Source organism: Panthera leo, chromosome A1 (assembly GCF_018350215.1).
Source record: "Panthera leo isolate Ple1 chromosome A1, P.leo_Ple1_pat1.1, whole genome shotgun sequence".
Taxonomy (NCBI): Eukaryota; Metazoa; Chordata; class Mammalia; order Carnivora; family Felidae; genus Panthera; species Panthera leo.
The window spans coordinates 109,544,132-109,562,362 of record NC_056679.1 but is presented as its reverse complement, the minus strand read 5'-3'; the positions used below and the strand labels follow the sequence as shown (position 1 = coordinate 109,562,362).

At 43.8% G+C, this 18,231-nt stretch overlaps 1 protein-coding gene across 1 annotated transcript; it reads right to left on the bottom strand.

The window, feature by feature from the left end:
* Nucleotides 1-8,822: 8,822 nt before the first annotated feature.
* Nucleotides 8,823-17,340, bottom strand: IL4 (interleukin 4). Its single transcript, XM_042955583.1, has 4 exons — nucleotides 17,206-17,340; nucleotides 16,888-16,935; nucleotides 11,145-11,270; nucleotides 8,823-8,915 (listed from the first exon to the last, which is right to left on the bottom strand). The coding sequence occupies exons 1-4, from the start codon at nucleotides 17,338-17,340 to the stop codon at nucleotides 8,823-8,825; spliced, it is 402 nt and encodes a 133-aa protein (XP_042811517.1).
* Nucleotides 17,341-18,231: the final 891 nt, after the last annotated feature.

Sequence of the window (18,231 nt, the reverse complement as noted above, 5' to 3'; positions counted from 1 at the left end):
ACTTTATTTTTTATTGTTTTTGAGTAGAGTTGACACACAGTGTTACATTAGTTTCAGGTGTGCAAAATAGTGATTCCGCTGCTGAGTTACACTGTGCTCATGGCAAGTGTAGCTCCCATCTTTCACCATAAGACGCTATTACAGGCTATTACAGTATCGTTCACTATATTCCCTTTGCTGTGGGGAAGGAACAACTTGTGCATTAAGCTTTAAAACAGAAAATTTAAGCCAGTGTGTTAGATTTATTTTTCTATTCCACTTCTGCTACAATAGCAAAAATCTGTAAAAAGTCAAAACATTGAGCAATTTACAAAACAGGCCATGTGAGCAGTTTTGTTTTTTTTTTTAACATTTACATCAGAAATTGATTATACCAGATGTACCTTAGATAATTCATTTTATGAAATACCAAAATAAGATATTCGAGCCAGGCTTGAATATCCATATGAAAACATGGGATACTGACTTTAGAGCTGTTCATTTAGCTCTGATCATAGCAATTCTGTGGTTTCTTCACATGTACTGTGTCTTTGTCCATAAAATGAAATATTTTTAACTTCAGTGTTAATTTCATGAAAGGATATGGATGAAGATACTTGCTCATTATTTGAAATAGACAATTTTAAGATGAGTGTCTCATATAAATAGGTTATTGAAAGGGTATTTTCTCTTTAATTTAAAAAAAGTAATATTTATTTATTAAAAGGAGCCTTGGTAGAATGTTAATTGTTTGTGATACATTCTTTAATAAACCCTGTTTTAAAACCTCAATTATATATACTTATAATTAGGATATTAAAATATAATAGTACACCCCCTTTTTGTTTAGATTCTTGTAAAATATAAGATTAATCAAGGTATATGGGGGTGGCCTGCATCTGTGTTTTTATCTGGCAAGTAGAATCCATTTGACAAGGTATCTCATCTTTCTGGGAAAAGGGGACCTTTTTTTGCAGCAAGAAATTTAAGATTATTTTAGGGGAGGGAGGTGATTCTACTTGATCTGTAACATATTTTTAAAATTATGATTATGGTTTTTGGGTTGTAGCTATCATTTTTAGTCTTCTAAAAATATCTTTCCCCTTAACTCTTCTATAAAGGGAGGTCCCTCTCTTTCTTACAGGGCTGTGAATTAAGGAATGGGTAGAGTTTACATTTAAGCATGCCAGTGTCTGCCCAATTTCTTAATGTATACATTTGTTTTCCTTTTTAGTTATTTTTTGTTTTTAAAATGCTAGAAGAAAACCTAGATCTTCCTAGTGCCTTTGAACTTATACTGTAGTTCGATTAATTTTAAATCATTAATAACTTCAGTAGCATTACTACAATACTGTATACTGGCCAAAATTGCAAATCTTCCAATGAGTTTGTTGCATTAATTTCAAAAGCCACACTTTCATTGTATTTTATGTATAAATTGTATTTGTTCAAGTTGTATATATTGATATTGTATGTATACATGCAGCATGGTTAAGTTAGAAATAAAAATCTTTACCTAACACTGATAGTGGTGGTCTGCTTTTTCCCCTGAACTCTCTTTGTGGGTCTTTATGCTTGGCATCTCAATTTTATATGGTTTAGAGAGGCCTGTGTCATTTCACACCCCAATTTTTTCGTTTGTTTATTTGGAGACAAAGATTTGTGTGAGTGGGGTAGGGGCAGAGAGAGAGAGAGAGAGAGAGAGAGAGAGAGAGAGAGAGAGAGAGAATCCCAAGCAGGCTCTGTGCTGTCATCAGAGCCCAATGTGGGGCTCTATCGTGAGATCATGATCTGAGCCGAAATCACTAGTCAGAAGCTTAACTGACTGAGCCACCCAAGCACCTTTCACACCCAAAACTTTTTGTTATTAATTTTTTAAATGTGTATTTATTTATTTACAAATTTTTAGTGTTTAAAAAATTTTTTTCAATATTTATTTTTGGAAGAGAGAGACAGAGTGTGAGCAGGGTAGAGGCAGAGAGAGAGGGAGACACAGAATCCTAAGCAGTGTCCAGGCTCTGAGCTGTCAGCACAGAGCCTGACATGGGGCTCAAACCCACAAACTGTGAGATCATGATCTGAGCCAAAGTTGGACACTTAACCAACTGAGCCACCCACATGTCCCAAATGTGTGTTTATTTTTAAGAGAGAGAGCACGAGCTGGGGGGTATGGTGGGGGGAGAGCAGAGAGAGAAGGAGACACAGAATCTGAAGCAGGCTCCAGGCTCTGAGCTGTCAGCACAGAGAGAGCCCAATGCGGGGCTTGAACCCACAAACTGTGAGATCGTGACCTGAGCCAAACTTGGGTGCTTAACCGACTGAGCCACCTAGGCGCCCCCACACCCAAAGCTTTTAATGTTGTGAGCCTTTAAACAGAAATCATCCTGAAACAGAAACCTGGGAGAGAAGTTTTAAAATGTTTCTTCTAATTGATAAAATTTATTTTCACCAAAAATATTTTTATCTAAATTTTGTTACCCTTTCACTAGGTATTTGAGAACAGAAACTTAACCATGTATGAAAAATGTATGTCACTAAAAGGTAAAAGGAGACATTTCTTAGTGGTAAGATATCCTGATTTCTTTCAAAAACTTTTAATGAGCTTAATATATCTGTAAAACAAAACTTTGCTTGGATTATTATTAATCGTGTGTTCTTTTAACAAACACTTATTGATTACCAGTCACCGTGCTGAGCTGCCTTGGAAAATTCACGGCAGGCAGGCGCTGAGAGGTTTGGATTTGTCAGCCAGTCTCAGAGGACTTGATGTGCTTTTACATAGGAAAGGAGAGTCCTCTGGGCCTTTCAGTCTTGTTCTCTTTTCCCAGCTGCTAACTTAGCTCCCACTCCTTCACTGTGTAGAATGTGAGAAGAAGATTAAAGGCCCGCTATGGCCCAAGCAAGGTAATAAATAGTGCCGCCTTCGCATCTGCCCATCCTCCCCAGTTGAGTTTCCGAGCGTGATACTCCGACCAAGCGATACCACTAACCCACTAATGCGTTCCCTCACGAAACCTGTTACTGCCTGTGTTGTCAGGATGCTGCTGAGGACGTTGTCTGTCCTCTTGAAGACCTTGAGAAATCTCTTTTAAAACCAAGTACGAAAACAAAACAAAAAATAGAGCCAAGGACCAGCCTAGGGGACCATAGTTACCCTGTGCCTGCGGGAATAGTTCACAGAATTCGGAAGCCACAGCCTAAGCCTACACCGAGCTGGAGGAGCCTCTGAGCACATTTGTTACAACAGGAGCTGAGTGTCTCATTCTTAGGCTGTTTCATTTGCAAAGCAAATCAGGTCTTCAGTCCTCCTTCGGAAGTTGAACAAATGTGTGGGAAAATGATTATGAAGAGGCTACTTCAAAAAGAACCTGTTTCCTCTCAGCATTTATCTTGGGCTTCCTGTGACCCAATCTTCAAGTTACTTTTATCAACGTTATCAGAACATCACTTTGTCTTACCCAAACACGTTTATGGCTCTGACTAAAGAATATGACAGATCACACATTCTTCCACACCTGCTCCCCTCCCCCTCCCCTTTTCAGAGGGCTGGGGAAATTTTAGGTTTTAATCAAAGGCTTTATTTCTCCAGTGGTACAAAGGAATTTAACTGGGACTTTACAACTGAATAAAATATTTCTCGGAGTTGATACGAATCTCAGTGAGAGGATATTGCCTAACCCAACCTAAAAGCACCAGAGTCATTACAGAAATATTATGTTGGCCTTGATTTCTACTCCATCATGAATTGTGCCACTGCGTCACTGGTGTCTTCTCTATTTACTGTGTGCCTACGCTCTTCTACTCAGAAGGTCTTTGCGATGCTCACAGCCTCCCTCCGGAGGGACAGGTGACCATGGAAATGAGAACAAGCGTGCGGCACATTGAGGGCTGTAGTTACGGGGTGTGACTGGTGAGCTGCCAGGCTCCGTGTTCTTCCCTGGCAGCCAGGATGGTGCCTGGCACCAAATGGCCAGAAAAGGCATCTTCTCAGGGACAGTGCCGTTTGAAATGTTGTAACAAGTAGGGAAAGGCATCCAGGGCAGCAGGAGTAACATATGGGTCTGAATGCCACGTGCCCCGGTAGGATGTTTGATACAGAAGGCAAAAAGCATGGGGACAGATGAGCCTGAAAAGGAAAGCGATAGGCCAGGACCCTATTGTGAAGGGAGTTTTCTGTAAGGAATATGAAGCCACACGGGAACTTAAAGTGGGTCACTCATATCATTTGTGTTTTAGAGGAACAACTTCTGGAAAGACTGTGAAGGATTAGATAGACGGGAGCTGGGAGAGCAGATGGTGCGCACTCCCGGGCCCTGGGGGCTGACCTGGTTCTGAGCCAGAGGAGCCAAGCCCTCTGTCTTCTCTGCCAGCTCCCTGGTTCTCTTTACTCACGTCACCTGGCAGGTACCCAGGCCTGCAGCCAGCACACACAAAAGTAAATGAATGATTGTGTTTGGCTTAACACTGGCTAATAGGAGACGGTGGAGAGCCTGAAGGTGCACCTAAGAGGAAGTTGACAGGAAGGATGGATCCCAAGAGCCGAACTGTGGAGAGCTGAGGAGAAGATGTCCAGGGGCTCAGGGCAAACCCAGTTCGGGAAACGCTGGGCCTGACAGCTAACTAGATTTTGGTTCTCCACTTGAGCTTATAAATTGAACCAAGAAATCAGCTCTGGGACCAGACAAAGTCCTTGCTCTCAGTGGAAGCTGGTGGGAACGGAGAGGCTAACCTTGCGTACTGATTGAGCCCTACCCCATGAGAAAGCCATGCAGCCCGCTATGCACTGAAATTCCTTGTTCTCAGATGATTTGGGCACCCTGAGAGCCCCTCCCCACCAAGATGACCTGTGGAGGAGAGGGGAGAAGGATAGGGCAGGCTCACTGGCATGGATAAGCCAGTAAGGAACAAGGAAGCCCCTGATGCATTTCTAACCGTGGCTGGTCCAAGGATGTGTCAATAAAAGTCCTTCCACCATAGATTGGAGTGAAACATCTTTTCTTTCTTTCATTTATTCAATAGGTATTTCTTACCTACTAATGTCAGTTAGAGATATAATATATACGTGGGCAACAGGTGGAGGTGGTTGCTGGCAAGGAGAGGTTCAGACTTTGTCGTCAGTGTTGCACAGTCCACGCAGGCAGGCACGTCCCCTCAAGCCTGGGCTGTGGCAAAGTTTCTAAATGAATGTGTTCAAATGACAGCCATCTCACCTTTCACTTCATCCTCATTTATTCACTCCTTCTTCTTATGTGTGTCCTCCTCTGTTCATGTTCTCTTGCCCTCCTGGTAAATTCAAGGGGTGATTGTTGGGCGTTTCTGTCCAGAGCCCGGAACCACCCGTCTGGAAGCAAATAAAAATGTTAGTTGCCTCTTAACCATTGAAACTCGGCTTCTGACAGACGTGCCCGGAGTCTGCCTGTCCTTCCTATGGCCCCGTCTCAGTCTTTGTTCCCAACAACCTTTCCTTTTACCATCCTGGCCTCATACACAAATACAACCCACAACTCATATCCTGTGGCAGACTACAGCTCACATTAGCCATTGAATGCAAATGAGTCTCAATCAAAGAAGAAAGGAAACTAAAGTTTTCAGTGTGGCCTTAGAAGGCTCCATGACTCTCTTAGTTACTTGTTGCCCTTGACATGCTGGTATTTTATGTGGGCAGGGTGAAACTGGCTGTGGTCAGGGTGAGACTTCAAGCTTTTGATTTGTTCCCTTATTTTGAAAGGGTTAAAAAGATGTTACATGTTTGGGTATAATTTTAGTACTAGTATTAATTTTTGTCACATACGTGTAAGCGAGGATGAAAGGAGAGTGCTCATTCACTGCTACTAGATGCAGTTTCTTGCATGTCTTCAAAAGGCAACTTTCAACAACTTGCCACTGCTTTTGTTTGTCTTCCCTTTTAATTTTTTTTTTTTTAACTCTGGTGTTTATTTATCTATTTAGAGAGAGAAAGAGAGAGCCTGAGCATGGAGGGGGAGAGAAAATCTGAGGCAGGTTCTGCACTGTCAGCGCAGAGCCTGATGTAGGGCTTGAACTCGCAAACCGTGAGATCGTGACCTCAGACAAAACTGAGTCAGATGCTCAACCGACTGAGCCGCCCAAGCGCCCTTTCCCTTTTAACGTTTTAAAAAGTAACTGTTGTGTTAAGATGTATACTCATATGCTAGAAGTATACTCATATACTATAAAGTTCATCTTTTTAAAGTATACACTTCAGTGGTTTTTAGAATTTTAGTATTTAGTATTTTATTTTTTTATTATTAAAAAAAAATTTTTTTTTAACATGTATTCATTTTTGAGACAGAGAGAGACAGAGCATGAATGGGGGAAGGTCAGAGAGAGAGAGAGGGAGACACAGAATCTGAAGCAGGCTCCAGGCTCTGAGCTGTCAGCACAGAGCCCGACGCGGGGCTCGAACTCACGGACCGCAAGATCATGACCTGAGCCGAAGTTGGACGCCCAACTGACTGAGTCACCCAGGTGCCCCAGTATTTAGTATTTTAGTATTCATAGTTATGCAAGTGTCGTCATCACTGTCCGAGAACATTTTCATCTCTCCTAAGAAGCCTGTGTCCATTAGCACTCACTCCCTCTTCTTCCATCCCCCTAAGCCCCTGGAAATCAGTCTTCTGCTTTTTGCCTCTATAGATTTGCCTCTTACCCGACTAAGCTACCCAGGTACCCCACTAGTGATTTGCCTCTTCTGGACGTTTTATATAAATGGAATCATAACCTATGTAGCCTTTTGTGTCTGGCTCCTTTGACTCAGCCTAGTGTTTGCAAGCTTTTTGCATATTGTAGCATGTATCAGTACCTCATTTCTTTGTAGTGCCAAGTAATATTTTGTTGCATAGGTATACCACACTTTATTCTCTCCTCGGGTGTTATTTGGGTTATTTCTGTTTTCTTGCTATTGTGAAGAATGTTGTTATGGACTTGGGTGTAGAGGTTTTTGTGTGGACATAAGCTTTCACTTCTCTCGGGTAGACAGATAGCTAGGATTAAAATTGCTGGGGCATATAGGAACTGCATGTAACCTTTTGAGAAACTGTCACACTATTTTCCAAAGTGGCTGCACCTTGTCCCACTCACACTGGCAATATATGAGAGTTCTGACTCTTCCACGTCTTCACCAGCATTTGTCTTTGTCATTTTTAGTTCTTTAATTTTCAAAAACACTTACTGGGGTGTCTGGGTGGCTCAGTGGGTTAAGCATCCTACTTTGGCTCAGTTCCTGATATCATGGTTTGTGGGTTCAAGCCTCACAATGGGCTCCCTGCTGACTGTGCAGAGCCTGCTTGGGATTCTCTGCCTCTCCTCTGTCTCTGCCTCTCCTCTGTCTCTGCCTCTTCAGTGTGCATGCTCTCGCTCTCGCTCTCTCAAAATAAGTAAGTAAGTTTGGGAAGATCAAAAAAATTAAAAAATAAAAAAAAATTTTATCATTTATGTATGCACATGGCCACGGCCTTAACATGGAAAGCCAGCAGTCTTGTGTCTTGCTTTCCCTGATCCTTACTCCAAGTCCCATTGCCAGCAAACCACCTTCCTTTTTCAGTTTTTAGTTTTTATGGTGGCTACTAGCATAATTCCAAAGATTTGTCAGTTCACTCACTATGGGCTTTTGTCCACTTTTTATTACAAAAACTTACAAACATGCATGAGGGCAGAGTAGTACAGTTACCTCTCCTGTTCCCACCTCCAGCCACACCGGTCTTCAGCTTATGACCCCTCTTGCCAACTCTTTTTTAATTTTCCAACATTAGATATTGTGTGTTGATTTCCCTCTTGAAAAGTAAGGGTTTACCCCATTTATACTGCCCCTTCCAAATTTTTTATAAATTTTTTATAAATTTTTTAAAATGTTTATTTTTTTGAGAGAGAGAGAGAGCGAGCAGGGGAGGGGCAGAGAGGGAGACACAGAATCCAAAGTAGGCTCCAGGCTCTGAGCTGTCAGCACAGAGCCCGAAGTGGGGCTTGAACCCACAAACTGTGAGATTATGACCTGAGCCAAAGCTGGACGCTTAACTGACGGAGCCACCCAGGTGCCCCCCCCCCATTTTTTTATGGTAAATTATTTTTAGATCTTATGTTACCTTTGCAATTTTGAATACTTAAATCTCTTGTTTTTGTTCCATCCTCCTCAGTGCTGTTCAACTGATGCCTTCCACCGGTAAGCTGGGGGAGCCTCACCTGTCTTTCCTTCTGCTTTTACCCCTCAACCATTTTCAGCTGTACCTCTTACATTGTCAGGTTGATAGCATTCACAGCCGGTTGTATAATTACAATTAAGTTGTCTGTGCTTTGTCTATTGGTCCTAAGATTTGAAAGTCTTACATCGTCAAGGGAATTGACATTATCAGGGCTTTAGATATCGTTCACTGCAGATCCACATGTTGTGCTGGACTTCATCCCTGGCCCTGCCCATAGACTCAGGGCGACAGCCTTGTGCCACTGGGAGACGAACGTTCTAAGTGTCTAGTTAACACCTTTCAATTCACAATTAGTTGCTAGTTAGTAAGACTCAGGGACCCACACTCTACAAGCTCCCTTATTTCTCATTTACATCTTGTGTGGCCTTCTATTCTTTAATCCTTTTGTGCATTGAGTCCCCATCTGGAGAGGAAAACAGTGTCTCCACTTTTACACCCACACCAATTTTAGACTCTTGGTAAATTACAATGGTTTCCCCAAAAGTTGTCAAGTAGATACAACTGATGCCATTGAAGGGACACCGTACTGTCGGGTTCTACATATACTTTATTTTATAATGAATTATAAATATATAAATATTTTTAAAATAAAGTAATTAAAAAACTCATAAATTAAAATATTCAGCTTCATTGCTTTGAGTATTTCTTTTGCATGATCGCTTTTAGCCTTTCCAAGAAGTCTTTCAGTGTACTCTTCTTGACTTCATTCACAGAACAGGTCTGCAAAAGAAACATTTCATTAGCTTGTCATTTCATTAGCTAAGTAATTGAGTCTGTCTTTCCTGCCTGTCTACTGAGTCAAGCCTGCTGTGGCCCTTGCTACCCAAGCAATTATTTCTGACCAGGACCTCCTCACTCCTCCAGTCTAGTTTCATTGGAAGTCCCTCTCTGCCACCAGGCCTCTTCTGTGCATGCTAATAAACTCCTAGAAATGGTTACCTTCACTGTCAGCCTCTGAGGGGTGCCACAGACCCTGCGGGAGGTGGGGGGGAGAGTGTCACAACTCCATGCTGCTTTGGGGCTTAACATGAGGTGGAGCCTCAGACCTGCCTGCAGCCATCCTGGGCCTTCCGCATCGCCAGCTGGCCTGCTGAGACAGAGAGTCGTTCCGTTCTCTCTCCTGCCCATGAACAGCATCCCTCCAGCTTGGCAGCACCACGGGTGGAAAGGATCCCAGGCCACTGCTTCAGTTTGGGGCTCAGCTCTGCTCTGCCACTTTATTAATTATGTTGCTTAGGACACACTACTTCATTTATAAAAGCGTCGGTGTTTTCCCTTATAAAAGGGGGACAATTGTGCCTATTCCATGAGATAATTAAGAGGATTAAAAGAGGGAATGAGCGTAGTGGCAGCACCCTATTCCTTACCTTACCTTACAAATGAGGGGGGCAGGTGCAGTAAGGGGGTGAATGTCCCCAATTCCTGCCCTTGGCCCTAGATAACATCTACTCTTGGCTCTTCCTCTTTTGCACACCGTCGATTCTCCCCGCTCCCCTGGATCATGCCTTCTGGAGTGTTAACCTGCTGCATATATGCCCCACCTCAAAAGAATTTCCCTGAATCCACACCTGTCCTTCAGCTCTTGTTCCACTTCTAGGCAGCCTAATAGAAAAACACCTCAGAAGAGTTTTGTGTCCTCACTTCCCCTTCCTTTCCACTCCTCCCCACCACCACTCTCTGTGGAACCCGCTCTAATCACGCTTTCAGTGCTGAATCTCCATAGATATCGGCATCCCCCCTGTCCTCTGTCAGGCCAGATCCACTGGCCGTTCTCCTCTTCATCTGACTTGACCTTCTGGTACATTCGACACATTTGATGCCTCCTTCCTTATTAAAAGAGTCTGTTCACTTGCTGTCTGGGACACCACACAATCTTTGATTTCACTCTTGCTTCACTGGCCACTTCTCAGCTCTTCTGCCGACCTCTTCTTCCTGACCTCTGTATGTGAGAGTGCTTCTGGGCTCAGTCCAACAATCTCAACATCTCCACTTGGCTATCCAGGAGGCACCTCACACTTAGTATTTATAAATTGAACTCCCGATCCTGCACTCAGCCCCCATCCCTGCCGCACCCAGTCCTCAAAATCTGTAAACAACACCAACCATCTCCCAAAGGGCTCAGGCCAAGAACCAAGAGGCCACCTTCTACTCATTCCCTCACCCGTGATGATGGTTCTCCTGGCTCTGTTTGTAGCTATATTCCAAAGCTCACAGCTTGTATCGCTCTCACCTGCAAAACTGCTGTTCCCTCCAACCTGGATTAGTGGGATGACCACCTGGTGGGCCAGCGTGCTTCTGTGCTTAGTCTCATTCAGTTTATTCACCACACAACAACCGGAGTGATCATTTTAAATCACATAAATTAGACTGGAGTCTCTGCCCAAAACCCTGTGGATATATCCTCCCATGCTTGGGGTAGAATGCAAAGACCATGTGTTATCTATTAAAATCCCCCTTGCTCAATCTGATCCAATCACACTGGCTTTCCTACTAATCTTTGAACATGTGAACCTCATTTCTACCTCAGGACCTTTGCACAAGTATTTCCTCTGCCTGCAATGTTCTTTCCCCAGTTAGTCATGTGGCCTGCTATCCTCACATAATTTAAATATTTGTTCAGATGATGTCATCAATTGTTAAATCAGCCCTCTTTCTCATGACCCTTCTATTCTTTATTCTTACAGTTTTTTTCATAGCACATATCACTACTGGACATAGTATTACATGTTAGTTTGCTTTCCTGACTCACTCACTAGAACATTCTGTGAGAGCAGGCACTTTTTCCCCAGTGCCTAGAGCAGCCCCTTGCACTCACAGAGCCTCAACAAATACTTGCTGAATGAATGAATGGGTTGATTAACCAAGGTTACTACAACTCTGAAGGAGGAACATTTAGACGTGAGGTTCCTGTCCATCAGGAGCCAAGCTGTTGGGCATCAAGCAGCTCACCCTGTTTGCCATGCTGCTGAGGTTCCTGTCGAGTCCTTTGAGGAATTTGGTGGAGCAGTTGTGGTGTGTATAGATCTGCCGGAGCACGGTTGTGGCTCTGCAGAAGATTTCCTTGTCACTTGTGTTCTAGAAAGAAAAATGCCACAGTTAGCCATGCACTAGCTCCATTTTGACCATGGGGGAGAGAGTTTTCCTTGTGATTGCTTCTTTCCAGGAGGACAAGTTGAGAAAGTGAGTTTGCTCAACTATGGATCAGGTACTCAAGAATTCCTTCCATGTGACTGAAGGCTGCTGGTCACAGTAAACATCCTCTCCCACTTACCTGCAAGTGCAGCAACCTTCTCTTTTCCCTCAGATGGTGTTGCTGAAAAGGTACCTGAGTAAAGTCACTCAGCTAAGTAGGTGACAGAGCAGGGATTTGAATGTAGAGCCATCTGTCTATAGCCCACGTCTGTTTCTCTCCACCACACGTGCTGTTCTGTAGGTGTCTGCATGAGCTTGTAGTCAGATTCTGCTCTGTCTCGTTGCTATAAGGTTTTAAAGTCCAGGTTTCCCAGAGATCCTACATACTTGTTGAATAAATGAGTGCCCATCCTGTGGCCTGGTGCTTTGGGTAGCATTCTCCACTTGGCCCTCCCCACAGGAGATGGCAGTATGTGCAAAGCTTGGGGTCCATGTGAGGAGATCAGACATTAGCCCATACAGCTAGAGGGGTGTGCCAGGGTTGGGGCTAGGTGTGAGATCAGAGGAAACTTCTGGGAGAGGGTGCCCCTGAGCTGAGCTGTGGACACAGCTTCTGTAGAGGCCTTTGGTCTGGGATGTGCAGCATGAGAGAACCTTGGTGGGATGCAGTAGCCCTGATGTGTGTCTGGTTGTATGACTCTTCATGGGGACATTCGGGCTTTAGAAGAGGGAATGTCCAGTGGGGGAAAACAGTTCTTTTGGGGAACCTGGGAGAGGGATTGTAACTCAGTCTGAATCAGGCTCAGTGTGTCCTCCCACTTTGCACTGAAGAACAAAAAGCACAGAGCGTGGAGAGTGGTCTTAGCTTGAACCTGATCCAGCTCAGATAAAGCTGTCTCTATCCTCTTCGAGAACATGCTTTGTTGGTCCCTTGCCACGCAAAGTGTGGTCCATGAAATAGCAGCCTGGGCATCGCCTGGGAGCTTGTTAGAAATGCAGAATCTCAAGCCCGCCCCCTAGACGCACTAGATCACAAGTTCCATTGACAAAATCTCCAGGGGATTTATATGACAAGTACTGTCTGGGCAGTTTTTTTTTTTTAAGTTCCTGCATTTTTTTTTTTTCTGATTATTAAGGTAATATATGTCTACTATAAAGGTGATATATATTCAGCAAAGATGAAATTCACTCATTACTCCACCAGCCAGAGAGAGGTAACTTTTGATGTTTTGATAAATACCTTACAGTTTAAAAATTATTTTTTATTAAAAAAAATTTTTTTAATGTTTATTTTTGAGAGAGAGTGTGTGTACACATGCAAGCCAGCGGGGCGGGGGGGGGGGGGCAGGGGGCGGGGCGGAGAGAGGGAGACAGAGGATCTGAAGTGGCCTCTGCGCTGACAGCAGAGAACCAGATGTGAGGCTTGAATTTGCAAACCATGAGATCATGACCTGAGCTGAGTTGGACTCTTAACCAACTGAATCACCTAGGCGCCCCTAAATGTTTTTTGAAGTTTATTTATATATTTTGAGAGAGACAGGGAGAGAGGGAGGGAGAGAGTAAGCGGGGAAGGGTCAGAGAAGGGGAGAGACAGAATGCCAAGCAGACTCCACGGCCAGTGCAAAGCCTGATGCAAGGCTCAAACCCACAAACCATGAGATCATGACCCGAACCTAAATCAAGAAATGGAGGCTTAACCAATTGAGCTACCCAGGCGCCCCTTTAAAAATACTTTTTTAAAAATGGAGATCAACTATTGATACTGTTTTGTAGCCTTTTTACACACTAGATAGTATAAACATTAAGTATTCACTAGTGTTTAAGACCATGGGGTTGAGAGCTGCATGGGAACCCGTGGCATCTTTGTACCGTAATTGGTTCATACCCGATCGTTGCAGTTTTTTGCTTCCGTAAAATAAAGTGGCAGTGAGTCATCTGTGTAAATGTTTATGTTCATCTCGTATTTCTTTAGGCTAAATTCTAGAAGTGTATTTCATAATTTAGGGTTTTTTCCGGGAAGACCCAGACCTGGACGGAAGCATTAGAATCCCAGGCTACAGAAGCTTCCCCTTTGCCCTGTGGGCCTTCGTGGCCCATGGGCAAGGCCTTTGGGAGGACGCGGACTTAATGAACCAGACAGGAGCGCTCCTGGTCTCTGATTGTAGTTGGAAACTTGAAAGCAGTACCAGTATCTCTGGGCTCTGAGAGTCCAGAAACCTCCCGTAAATCTCTCTCTCTTTGGAGGCTTAGTGGGTGAGCCGAGGTGGTGAAGGCAAAGGGAAGGCAGACCCCAGCTGTGCTGCTGGAGAGAACAATGAGGTTCGGGAAGACCAAGAAGACAAGAGCCTCTTTGCTTATTTTTTCTTCAAAACGGAATGAAAACTTTTCTAAGACTTTGGCTTAGAGCCTAGAAATTAAGCTCCCTTGGGGCCCCTGGGTGACTCAGTCAGTTAAACGTCCTACTTCGGCTCAGGTCATGATATCATGATCTGTGAGTTCAAGCCCCACATCAGGCTCTGTGCTGACAGCTCAGAGCCTGGAGCCTGCTTCAGATTCTGTGTCTCCCTCTCTATCTGCCCCTCCCCTGTTTGTGCTCTTTCTTCTCTTGCTCTCTCTAAAACATAAACATTAAAAAATTTAAAAAAAAAACTAAAAAAAAAAAGAAATTAAACCCTGTCAGTTTTGAGTATATGGCCTTATATATAATTGTCTCTGAACACATTCTTCAAAGGATGTTCTAAAGGTTACTAGGATAAAATAGGAATTGAAAAGAGTTTGAATCTCATGGAAAAACTTTAAAAGCACTAATTCTAAAGGAAGTTTTAGTTAAGACCTCAAAGTTTCAGTTGCACTGGTATCGCAGCTACAGGATGCTGCTCCCTGCTTCTCCAGCTTTTGCTGCCCGAGCGTGTCCTGCCTAGTGCAGGGGGCATGCTCGGACAGCCTGGTGGGCCTTGCAGTTTAGGACTGCTCAAGGAAAGGAGCTTCAACAGGGGGGCCTAGGCCTTTGCTGGAAACAAGCCTGATCCTCATGGGAGTAGAAGCAAATGGGAGAATACCTTCCAGGCTTTCTCCTGTGGCAGAGACTGTTAGATTTCTAACGTGGTCCTTGACTAGCTTCGTTGAGGGCCGTAAAAATCTAGTCCCCTTTGTGTTGTACTCATTATCTCCACTTCTGCCCAAATACTACTTGTGAAAAGTCTTTCACTTTTACTTAAAAAAAGAGGGGGGTGGTGTCGAGGGCTGGCATAGAGTTCTCTGAGGAATCATGGACTTGAGCTTTCTTTGGAAAGCAGGAAATACCTCCAACTAATGGTCCACCTAAGAAATCCATCTTGGACCAGCCAGCTTGCTTGTTCTCCATTTTGATCTATCTCAGACCACCTTAATTTCAAAGATACCTGGGTAGATCAGCACTTTCTTTCCAGCCACTGCCAACAGCAGGATCCCACCCAACTTGGAGATAATAGAATTCTTGATCCCCCAAAGAAAGGAAACTAATACATGGGATTTGGGAAAGATGTCCTTCTTTGGCAACACAAAGAAAATAGCAGCCTTTCCTTATTCTATAATATCTTAATGGATAAGTAAGCAGTGCTGTGTTTTTGAGGAAAAGAAAAGGGAACAATGAAGATGGTTAATGCCAGAGGGGTAGAAGCAGTTTGAGGAAGGCAGGTAGGACTGAAGCAGGACAACAGGGACTTTTTTAGCAGATGTCTACCCATGTGGTGAGGGGAGCATGTGGTAACTGGTGGAGAGGAAGGCCAAGAACGGCAGGACAGTGGCATGTCCTGGCCTGTGCCTCAGCAGGGGTGAGGGCAGGCCTGGTCTTCTAGAGATGGCCTGGAGTGGAGTTGCCCCTGGGCATGAAGTCACAGAGGGTTGGATCATTTCTATCCCCTGGCCCCTCCTTAGAATTACTGCTCCTTTATAACCAGTTTTTGCCTTTAACCAAGAGTTACATCATTTTACAGTAACACATTCCACTGACTCAAGAATTGGATATCAGCCAACTGTCAAAATCACTTTCATATCTTCCAGTGTGGAGACTGAGGCACAAAGAGATATGGAGACTGGCCAAAGGCCACATAGCTAGTTAATGGCAAAACTGTGGCTAGAACGACAGGCTGTGTCACTTCCAGACCCTTAGCACTTTGGGACCCAGCCCTTGGCTTTGATGGAGCCCCTTCAGCAGTGCACTGCAATCTGGAGGACCCAGAGCACAGCCCAGTGGACTCTTGGCTATTTTTATATATTTATTTATATATATATATATATATATATATATATATATATATATATATATATAACATGTTAATAGATGTTATGTATGTATTATAGAATTCTACGTATGTATAAAATCTTCAAGTTCTTCCAAGCTCCTTCCTGATGGACAGAGTCTGAAATGGGATGAGATTCTAAAGGACAAAATTGCATAATGTATATATAATATATTATATATATTATTCCATAATAATACATTATGCATCAATATTATATATATGATTATAGTATTATATATTATTGTGTATCAGACTCCGGGACTAATCTTTAATGAAATGAGATCGTCCAGACAAAGCCTGAAGAACAGTTTTCCTCACCCAGAAGGATGGGTCTGTCCTCTGGCCCAGGTGCTGGGGTGTGGCCATGCCCAGCCTGCATGGCTGCACTCCTGGCCAACTGATCCCCTCTGGTCCACGTGGAAAGCAAGTGGTTAGGAGACCACTGGTAAATTGAAGCTTTGGGTTTTTCATTCTCAGTCTTGTGTTTCCATGAAAACAGGAACTGATGTGCACAAAGCTATTGACATGGCTGTAGTCATATGTTTGTCAGAGAAAATGCACTATCAGCTGTCAAATCTGTCTCCTCCCACTAAAGATAGAGGGGCGGGGGTGAGACGGCACAGGAGGCGGAAAGGCGAGATGCCCGAGCAGCCAAAGCCAGGGATGTGTGGGTCCCCGTGTAGCTGGGCCATTCTGGACCAGACTGGAAGGGGCTTGGCAGGATGGAGCAGCTGAGGGTTTCTGGACAGCCGCCCCCGGAGCCAGTGGGCTGTTAGGTGACCAGGCTGCGGAAAAGGAGGGGCTCTGGCGATACCTCCTCTGTTGCCATAGGAAGTCTCTTAGACAAAATGAAAGCTCCTTCAACCTGTAATCTCCATATCTCTCTTTGTGAGGGTATTTGGTTTTTCAGAAATGTATGGGCTGGAAAAACTCTCCCCTTCAACAGGCCTTTACTGAGTGCCTCCTATATTCCAGGTACTAGGCTGCAGTGTAGGAGGAAAAGAAAGAACTTTTCCTTGACCAGGATCTGATTTAAGATGACAAAATCCAAGCTTCCTATTACCCATCTTGTAAATCAAGTGAAACCAGAAACACCAAAACATGTTTGAGAGTAAAGATCAGAATTCTCATTCTTTAAAAACATCTAACAGCTTATAGTTAATTTGGGCCATTCAATTTCTGTGTAAAAGAAATTTCTAAAAGTTCAAACAAGAAACACGTGGCCTTCCTTTCCCAAGTCACTAATCTGCCAAAGCAGACCCTGGGATAGCTCTTACCTTTGGGGCTGCCAAGACGTCCATGACAGTCAGCTCCATGCACGAGTCCTGGCCGCGACGGGAACGAGAGAGAACAAGAGACAGAGTCACTTCCGACTGTACGGAGGGATCCTTGCTGGGCAGTTCTCCCTCCCTCCAACCAAGTAAATTTCCTACCATCCCTCAGGACCAAAAAGCTCCTGCAGAGAAATCTCTGCACAGCTCCCTGTCTGTCACCAACCATCCACTTCTTTGGAAGTCCTGATGTTCTCATAGTCTAAGAAATACCCACGGCATCACCAGAACATCTGGAGAGATGGTGCCAGATATCTTACTCACGTTTCTCGCTGTGAGGATGTTCAACGTTTTGATGATCTCTTTCAACGTATTATTGAAGTTCTGGCCGTGGACGAAGGTGCTGGTAAATGCTAGTAAGCAGACCAGAGCTGGAATCAGTTGGGAGGTGAGATCCATTAATAGATCTCTATTTGCAGTGACAATCTGAGACAAATCCGTTTACTAAAAGAGAGTAACAATGCAATTCTGACGAAGATATCTCTATATATAGATTTAAAATTGCTGAAACTGAGGGAAAATGAGGGAAATTGGAAATTTTCATTACACCAGGTTGTCATTCGTTTGGGGCCAATCAGCACCTCTCTTCCAGGAGAAAAAATACCTCACAGAAACAGGTAAAATGTTCCTGTGAAATCATACCAATAGGAAAATGAAACCTTTTTTTAAAATTAACTACAAAGTATCAGCATAGGAAATTACACCATAATTTGTTCTTTAGATTAATCTTATCAGCTTGGGGTTGCTGCTGGCTTTTTGTTTGCACAGAAGGAAGAGGCCACAGGTGTCCGAATTTGTTTTAGTGCAGTCCTCCTGGGGAAAGATAGAGTAATATCAAGAAAGTTTGACTTGAATAGTATTTCAGCCTGGCTTCTTCCAAGTACGGGTGGCATCTTGGAAACTCTGCTCTTGTGGAAAAGCTGATCTGGGGTTCTTTCTCTGGGTAGAAGGAACATAATGGGCAAAGACTCTCTCCTGTCTTGGCACTCAGGCATGCCATTCCTCCAGGTTTAGGCTTTGGCAAAAATGAGTGACATCAGGTGGGGCTCAGTCCAGATTACCTCCAGTCCATAGGCCTTTAGCGATAAGGAGCCCCTTCACAAAACATGTCTATCTCGGGTTTTCAGGAATGACCACTTTGTAAATGGAACTTAAATATGTCCTCAGCTCATTACGAAAAAGAGCCATAATCTTCCTGGTTTACAAGTCGGTTGTCTGTCAACACCCCACAACCTGCCCTGCTGCCTGAGTCTAATCCCCGGGGCCCCGCTGAGGTCCAAGCACCCCCAC

What these genes read in the sequence shown, in the direction of transcription:
- IL4 (XM_042955583.1), bottom strand. Translation starts at nt 17,340, where the DNA reads ATGGATCTCACCTCCCAACTGATTCCAGCTCTGGTCTGCTTACTAGCA. An exon ending in ACATCCTCACAGCGAGAAAC is followed by an intron (nt 16,936 to 17,205) that starts GTGAGTAAGATA and finishes CGTCGCGGCCAG; the next exon opens with GACTCGTGCATGGAGCTGAC. An exon ending in ACGTCTTGGCAGCCCCAAAG is followed by an intron (nt 11,271 to 16,887) that starts GTAAGAGCTATC and finishes TTTTCTTTCTAG; the next exon opens with AACACAAGTGACAAGGAAAT.